At 34.5% G+C, this 9,482-nt stretch overlaps 1 protein-coding gene across 1 annotated transcript in view; it reads right to left on the minus strand.

Annotated features, from left to right (window-relative positions):
* LOC134742502 (glycolipid transfer protein-like) overlaps nucleotides 1-8,566 on the minus strand; it is a 48,185-nt gene extending 39,619 nt beyond the window's left edge. The window contains exon 1 of the mRNA XM_063675719.1: nucleotides 8,562-8,566. Coding sequence (XP_063531789.1) covers nucleotides 8,562-8,566 — 5 coding nt within the window. The remainder of the gene's footprint in view (nucleotides 1-8,561) is intronic.
* Between the last annotated feature and the right edge of the window lie 916 nt (nucleotides 8,567-9,482).

Here is a 9,482-nt window from a genome sequence, read left to right on the forward strand (position 1 = left end):
ATATCGTGTTACATATGAAATGAAAGAGCTCATTATGAGGATCTCAAATATATTTTTTAAATAATTTTAGGATTAACAGCTTAGAAGTTATTCAAGAAAATAGGCAAAAAATGACCATCCCCCCCCTTTATCTCCGAAACTACTGGGTCTAAAATTTTCAAAAAAATACACTAAATAGATCTTTACCTGTAGATTACAGGAAAATTAACCTATTAGAAGTTGCAGTTAAGCGTGAGTCGGACTTAATTACTTAGTTTTTGATCCGACCCCTACGGGTGTTTAAAGACATTTCACTCACGTTTTACAAAAACAATACATTGTTTAAATTGTGTAATACACGGAACCCTTGGAACGCTAGTCCGACTCGCACTTGGCCGGTTTTTTGTATTCAGACAAACTGGAGTCGGGGGGCGAGTGCCAGAGTTGGGCAAAAATTATATATTTACGAATAACCGGGAAGATAACTAAATCATCTTTTATTTGAAATAACTAAATAATACGTAATTTGTTATTTTGAATTTATCTAGATCAGTTTAATTTTTATCTAGATAAATTAGTTGGGATTTTAAATAAAAGATGAATGTCAGTAGTACAGTGTCAGTGTGACGGTTTGACCCGACGTGACATTCTATAAATTTATTATTATAAGCTTACTTCAATAACAAACGAGGCCAGTTATCTTCGTCTAGATAATTTATTTAAATAAAAAAGTTGTCAACGCACTATTTGTGATTTAACTTATCTTCGAATAAATTTATTTGAAATGATTTTATTTGAAATAATTATAAGAAATTATCTGGATAACGCCAAACTCTGGCGACTGCTATATCGTTGGACATCAAGTACCGAATTTTGACAAAATTGTTTTCAACTGACACTTTATTTCGAATAAAACGTCATCTCGGCTGATATTAGAATAGAGGCCAAATCAAATTTCTTTGTTTCTCAGAGATGTTCAAAATTTGAACGTAATAAGTATCGGTTATCGACTTATCGATAACGTAAAGTTAAAATTAAGACGATTAACAAGGCCTATTAACAGAGGTATCATACGTCTACATAATCAGAAATGTATGATCGTTTACTAACTATCCTCTTAAAGGTAGGTAAGGAATAACGTGAAAGCGGCTGCAAACTTTTATAGCCATTAACATAAAGCAATCCCGTAAATAAAACTTTCTTACTTGACCGCCGCCGTGCTACTGAATATGGCTACATGTATGGTTTTTATATATATTTCTCAGCTTTAAAATAATTTTTCATTTCATGCAGTACAACACTAATGGAGTGTACTTTGTTAAGCATAAAGGCACTTGGATGATCTACTCAGATTATGTCTGTGCATAGCGCTACGCAAGCCAGAGCCTGCGCAAGGTGCAAACATCCTGACAATATGAAAGAAGAAGAAAGAAAGAAAGAAAATACATTTATTTGACGCCACAACATAGTACATAAAAAAAAGAAAAGCATGCAGACAAAAAAACATTTGGACGCCAAAAAGGATCCCCACTCAGCATAGTGCCGCGGCAAACCGTGGCGCTGGTTTTCTGTGGGGACCTGGCTTAATCTAAAAAATAATAATGGCGACACGTACGCCAACGACACACAAATAAAATTTACATTGACATAAAAATACAAACATTATTAAACAGAAAATTAAGACAAACAAAATATTAATAACCGCCTTTTTTAAATATATTTATAACGAAAGTTACAGAAAAACCCAACACCAGAACGAACTAAACTTAAGACTAAAACTAAAACAAAGACTAAAACTAAAACAAATCATCAAATTGCCGCGGAAATGTAAAAGTGTGTGTGATAAGTGTGCGAGTGAGTGACTGATATGTTACTGTGATGTCTGTAATTGAATTTGTAACAAGTGTGCACGACATTTCGATTTGAAGCCACTTAACGACTATGCCCACTCGGACTATGTTTTGTAACTGATCGGACTTCGGTTGTAGTGATCGGAGTCGGGGTGAATGACCCTTACACGTTGTGTTAACATGGATATACCCCCAGAGCTCAAGAATAATGTCTTATAATATATTTATTCATATTTGATATAATACCCATCAAAGTAGGGTAGTTACAATACGATTCAATACAATATCTCTTTATTGCGCACCTCAATAAAAAAAAATGTGTAAGTTTCAAGCCCTTGAGGGTAATCATTGAAATAACAGAATTTAAAAATTTACATTTACAATTGGATTTTGGTTATTGCGTGTATCAATTGTTCTGCGTAAAAATATGTACATATAGATAACAGAATACTGTTTTTCATACTTTCCGTTTGCTAGTAGGTCCCCAATTTATTTAAGTCATATCCATATTCATATTATGAATATATAGTTACCTCGCCAAATCGCAAGTTTATTGCACTATTGCTTGTTCGTTATGGTTGCATTTATAGGCGGAATTCGCGTCTTCCATTTTTTTTTTTCAAAACATGTATAATTATTAATATAAGAATTTTATTATGTTTAAGTACATGTGCGTGACTAAACAGATAAAATGAATTTATAAACGGAAACATGAATAAGAATTTGAGATGAATCGCGATTTTATCATGTTAATAATATCATTAGCAATAACTAATAACATGTTCATAGCCAGCAGAGCGTTGATTGAGAGCGTTAGTAAGTGGTGAGACATGCGACTATTAAACCGGAGGTCGCGGATTTCAACCCCAACTTGTACCAATTAGTTTTTCGAAAGTTAAAATTACTTTTCGGAAGAACGAAATAACAGTTTATATACCGAAATAAAGGTGTCTACTTGAAAAAACACAAAACAAAATATTTTCAAAGTAATTTAATTTGCTCTTAAAACATTTTATATCTTTTTTTGGTTTTCAGTGAAGGAAAACATCGTTAGGAAACTGGACTAACCCAAAGAGGCCTAGTTTCCTCTCCGGGTTGGAAGGTCAAACTGCAGTCGCTTTCTTAAAAACGAGTGCCAGTGCGCTTGGGATTATGTAGTCGTACATAAACACAACACCAGCACAAAGCCAGCAATTAACATTCCTGGCAATAGCAATCAAAATATTGTCTTCGGTTACCGCGATAGTTACTCATAAAATAAAACTATGAAAACGGATTATATCGCGTATATTGAATTTATAATACATCCCGACGTTTCGAACCCTTTACAGCGTTCGTGGTCAACGGGTGACTGAGGAAAAACTAAAAAGTGCAAAAATACCCACATACTAAAAATAATGAACCATCATAGACTATAAACTTTAAGGCTTATATATATATATATATATATATATATATACGCGATAAAAACCGTTATAATCCGTTTTCATAGTTATATTTCAATAGCAATCAACATAGAAAAATAGTAAAAAGACATGTGGTGTTGTATGGAAGTTGTTCGTCTTGAAAATTTACTAATTTATGGTACCTATTACAAATAGCTAATTCACTATCACACCAGCTATAGAAGTGTTTATAATCTTTGAAGGGCTTCCTTAATTTCTCCAGTATCCCATTATCTTGCCTTGATGGCAATGGAACAAACAATATCTTTTACCAAACATTTATTTTCTATTTAGAAAAATCTGGGAACATATATAGTACATTCAAGAAGTCGGTTAAAAATAAAAATGTCTTCGAAATCAATCTATCGAAGAGCTTTTGACATCTTACCTAGTAGGTACCTAAGACTAGCTCACTATAAAATGTTAAAGTTGTATTAAAATGAAGCTACCGCACCTTGCTCTGCAATATGTAAGTTTTGTAAGAAATAGAAAAAAGTTTCGCCACAAAAATACTTGCAATATACATAACTACATACGTTACGTTACGTACGCATTTAAGCTGAAAATTTTGAATTTACGTTATGCTTACATAATAACCTATAGCAAAAGTCTCAAAATGCTGTCGTGGTCAAACGCCTGCCTATTCATCATAAAAAAAACCGGCCAAGTGCGAGTCGGACTCGCGCACCGAGGGTTCCGTACATTACATAATTTTAACAATGTATTTTTTATGTGAAACGTGAGTGAAAGGTAAGTTGCGGTTTACGATTTATGACGTATTAAAAAAAACTACTTACTAGATCTCGTTCAAACCAATTTTCGGTGGAAGTTTGCATGGTAATGTACATCATACATTTTTTTCAGTTTTATCATTCTCTTATTTTAGAAGTTACAGGGGGGGGGGGGAGGGACACACATTTTACAACTTGGAAGTGTCTCTCGCGCAAACTATTCACTTTAGAAAAAAATGATATTAGAAACCTCAATATCATTTTTGAAGACCTATCCATAGACATGTATGGGTTTGATGAAAAAAATTTTTTTGAGTTTCAGTTCCAAGTATGGGGAACCCCCAAAATTCACAGAATACATCTACTTACCAAGTTTCAACAGTATAGTTCTTATAGTTTCAGAGAAAAGTGGCTGTGACATACGGACGGACGGACAGTCAGACAACACACAGACAGACCGACAGACATGACGAATCTATAATGGTTCCGTTTTTTGCCATTTGGCTGCGGAACCCTAAAAAGAGGTTGGTCTTATAGTAGTTTTCTATTTTCATTGTTTTAGTATTATACTTGTATGTATTTTTAAATTGAAACTAAGTTTAATTATATCACCTAGTGTGCCTTCGTAAAAACAGTAAAAAAACCTTTCTGGTAGGTGTTTACTTTTATGTATAACTAGCTGTTGCCCGCGACTTCGTACGCGTGGATTTGTATCTTAGTGGTTATATATTTTACATGAGCATAGAATATTATGCAGCAAAAGATATCAGTAGGGATGGTCAATCATTTGTTAATAATTATACAACGCATGAAATTTGTCTTTCACAAATTACGAAATTTCAAGCCCCTAACTGAAAAAATTTGGTCTCGATATAATCCCTCTCAAAACTTAGATTTTCAAGTCCACTATTTAAAAAAAAATCCTCCCGACTTTATTAATACAAACTTTTCAAACACGGTGTAATCAGTTTTCGTCTATTTTAATATAATGCCCTTTTACCAAGTTTCATGTTCCTAGCTAAAACGAAAACTTGTACTACATATAAACTTTTTTTTTTATATGATGTATAGGCAGGCGTTTGACCACGATCCCACCTGATAGTAACATTTTGGTGGACATTTTACTTAGAATGGAAACCTAAACTTATAAGAAGCAAACAGACAACCACCTTCTTGCAGCACCTTGAATGTACTCATTACGGATGAAGGAAGTTTCCCGGTGACTTACATCCCCTTTTTAACCCCCTTAGGGGTCGAATTATTAAAAACGTTGAAATAACTTTTTTTGTAATATTATACAATGCCTTTCTAAGAAGTTTCAATAAGCATTTGTAATGGATTCAAACTTTCAACCCCTTTTTAACCCTTTTAGGGGATGAATATTTAAAAGCGCTTAAATTACTTTTTCCCCTCACTAGCTCGGAAAGCCGTCTTTTATCCTTTAAAACAAGCGGGGAAAAACGCATTTTATCCACTAGTGGGGAAAGTAATTTGACCTTGGATGGAGCGTGTTTAAGTAGCTTGACAGATAACAAAACGTAAAACGCTCAGAATAATAGTTCGTTCGATATTAATTATCATTAAATAAATGGTTTGAGAATCTAATAAAAAATACCAGATTTAGCTTTATTTAATGATTTTAAGTCATAAACCTTAAAATTCCATAATAAACGTTTGTTTTTTAATAATTATGTTAAATATAATTCTGAACGCACAAGTTAAATCGATGCAATTTCAAAACGCATCATTGACATTTCATACGTCAGAAATGTCAACATTGTCAACAAAAATTTTACTTAAAAACTTCTCACGTAAAAGTACAGAATTTCCAGAGTTTTTTGTTATAATATCGTAAAAAAATTAGTGATTCCAGTTGATGAAGATGATCTAACGCCTGTGGATGTTGCACTTTCCTCGCTATAGTGAGGGGAAAAGTTTTGTGTTACACACGGGTGCAAATGTATTTTACTTCTCGTGTGTTAAAACACTAGCTACGCTCAGGATTCTATTTTAGAACCACTCGCTTCGCTCGTGGTTCAACTATAGAATCCTTTCGCTTGCTCGTGTTTCAATTCCACACTCGCGGGTAAAATACAACTTTGCACCCTTGTATAACAAATAACTATTCTTGTATTCTAATAATATGCCTTTATACAAAGACTGAAGTTCTGTACTCAAAAAAAGGTGTGATCTCCAATCTCCATACAAACTTTCAACCTCTTTTTTACCACCTTGGGGGATGAATTTTCAAAAATGCTAAAATAAGTTTAATTTCCTTTTAATTAAATACCTTTCTACGAGGCTTCAAGTACGTAGCTTAAAATAAAATTAGGACCCCTACAAATTTTCTACCCCTTTTTAACCACTTTACGGGATGAATTTTTAAAAACGCTGAAATTACTTTTCTTATATTCTAATAATATGCCTTTATACAAAGATTCCAGTCCCGCACTCAATAAAATGTTTTATCTCCATACAAACTTTCAATCCCCTTTTCACCACCTTGGGGGATAAATTTTTAAAAACGCTGAAATAAGTTTTCTTGTTTTTTAATAATATATCTTTTACCCAAGGTTCGAATTCATAGCTTAAAATAAAACTTGAACCGCATACAAACTTTGGACCCTCATTTCATCCCCTTAGGGGATGAATTTTGTAAAACCCCTTCTTAGTGGATACTATCGTTATAAAAACTACCTATTGTGAAAAATTCAGCTCTCTAGGTCCAACGGTTTGGGCTGGGCGTTGATTTAAGTGAGTCAGTCAGTCAGGACTTTAACGTTTATATATATAGATAAATGCGGAAAACTAGTGTTTTACTTAATTTATGTGACAGTATTTCGCAACTGCTACGTGTATTACCTAACCATAATTAAATTCAGAATTTTCAGCCTACGGGCGTAACGTATATATATTGCTGATATTATTGCGGTGAAACTCTCAGTAGAGCGGGCCAACGGGGTCACTGAACTCGGCCCAAAGCAGCTGCTATCGCGAATCAGCAAAGATTTTTGGTGATCTCGAACGGCGCCGCCGTTGCGAGTGTTAAAGAGTTGTATAAGCACTGTGACGCTTTCTACGGTTTCTTGCAAGAAATCAGAATAAGCAAAGAAGTGAGTGGAGAAATTGTCAACGTGTCGACATTTCGCTCAAAAAACTATTTTGTGCTTTTCAGTGGGTTGGTTTTTTGAAGGCGGTTCCCTTTTTAGGGTTCCGTAGCCAAATGGCAAATAACGGAAGCCTTATAGATTCGTCATGTCTGTCTGTCTGTCCGTCCGTATGTCACAGCCACTTTTCTCTAAAACTATAAGAACTATACTGTTGAAACTTGGTAAGTAGATGTATTCTGTAAACCGAATTAAGATTTTCACACAAAAATAAAAAAAAATAAAAACTTGGAATTGAAACTCAAAAATTTTTTTTTTCATCAAACCCATACGTGTGGGGTATCTATGGATAGGTCTTCAAAAATGATATTGAGGTTTCTAATATCATTTTTTTCTAAACTGAATAGTTTGCGCGAGAGACACTTCCAAAGTGGTAAAATGTGTGTCCCCCCCCACCCCTGAAACTTCTAAAATAAGAGAATGATAAAACTGAAAAAAATATATGATGTACATTACCATGAAAACTTCCACCGACAATTGGTTTGAACGAGATCTGGTAAGTAGTTTTTTTTAATACGTCATAAATCGTAAACCGCAACTTGCCTTTCACTCACGTTTCGCATAAAAATACATTGTTAAAATTATGTAATGTACGGAACCCTCGGTGCGCGAGTCCGACTCGCACTTGGCCGGTTTTTTTTTAAATAATTGTGAAAGACCTGTGTTAGCGTGTTATGCGGTATACGGTATACCTGATTTAGAGTTGCAATGTATCAACAAAGGTGAACCTAGTTATAAATACATGTGCTCACCAACCTTCGTTGAGGCCGTCATGAGGATTTATCCTGGTAACTGGTCTTGACTATGTCGTTTATAATCACTTTCTGAGATCATCCTCGCATGACATCAAGCACATGACCCTAATTAGGAATGCAAGTGATTTGTGATAATGATAATTAAGCTTGCACTGAAATAGTACATTTCGATGCTAGTGCGGAAAGTATGTCATTACTCCATGAGTACCGAGATATCTTTTTTTAATACACGACGTTTTTTAATACAGTTGCGAAAAAATAAGAAAAACAACAAGTAAGGAATAAAAACAATATCGAATGTTGCCTTTGGAAACTTAGGTTGCAGTAAGAAAAACCGGCCAAGTGCGAGTCGGACTCGCGCACCGAGGGTTCCGTACATTACACAATTTAAACAATGTATTTATTTTTATGTGAAACGTGAGTGAAAGGTAAATTGCGGTTTACGATTTATGACGTATTAAAAAAAAACTACTTACTATCTCGTTCAAACCAATTTTCGGTGGAAGTTTGTAATGTACATTATATATTTTTTTCAGTTTTATCATTCTCTTATTTTAGAAGTTTCAGGGGGGGGGGGGACACACATTTTAGAATAGAATAGAATAAAATAGAATAATATTTATTTAAGCAACACATCATTATTACATTACAAAGATACATTAGCAACAACAAGAAACAAAAAAAACAAAGGTGAAAAATACAAAACTAACAGATAAGGATGTGAGGCTGAAATGGTCTCCACTCAGTAATGCAGTTGGCACGACTAAGCGTTGTCAACGGCGCTGGTTTTCTGTGGAGCCAGGAGGAGAGGAGGTGTGCGGAACGGCATACTGCGCGACTTGTATGTCAGGTAATAATAAATAAATAAACATTTGTCAATAGTAAATATGAAATATAAATACTTGTATATTACACCAAAGGTACACGTACCACTTTGGAAGTGTCTCTCGCGCAAACTATTCAGTTTAGAAAAAAATGATATTAGAAACCTCAATATCATTTTTGAAGACCTATCCATAGATACCCCACACGTATGGGTTTAATGAAAAAAAATTTTTTGAGTTTCAGTTCTAACTATGGGGAACACCCAAAATTTATTGTTTTTTTTTCTATTTTTGAGTGAAAATCATAATGCGGTTCACATAACACATCTACTTACCAAGTTTCAACGGTATAGTTCTTATAGTTTCGGAAAAAAGTGGCTGTGACATACGGACGGACAGACAGACAGACAGTAGTTAGTTAGTTAGTTTTGCTGGGCATTTTCCGCAACTCGACATCCAATGTGCCTATTTTGCGTGAAACGAGGTAGCGCTACTCTAACCACCCCAGCTCCTCCACGAAGCCTAGCAAGGTCTTCAGGTTGCTAGTTGCTTCCTTTAGTGTGCATGGATTCCCTAGGTATTTGCTCCTATATACTTCTACCTGTTTACAGTCTAGGAGAATATGTTTTGTTGTTTCTTCTTCTGCCATGCACGCTCTGCACATGGGGCTGTCCGTTTTACCCATAATATGTAGGTGTTTGTTTAGTGTGTTATGTCCTGTTATTAATCCT

Source organism: Cydia strobilella, chromosome 6 (assembly GCF_947568885.1).
Source record: "Cydia strobilella chromosome 6, ilCydStro3.1, whole genome shotgun sequence".
Classification (NCBI taxonomy): domain Eukaryota; kingdom Metazoa; phylum Arthropoda; class Insecta; order Lepidoptera; family Tortricidae; genus Cydia; species Cydia strobilella.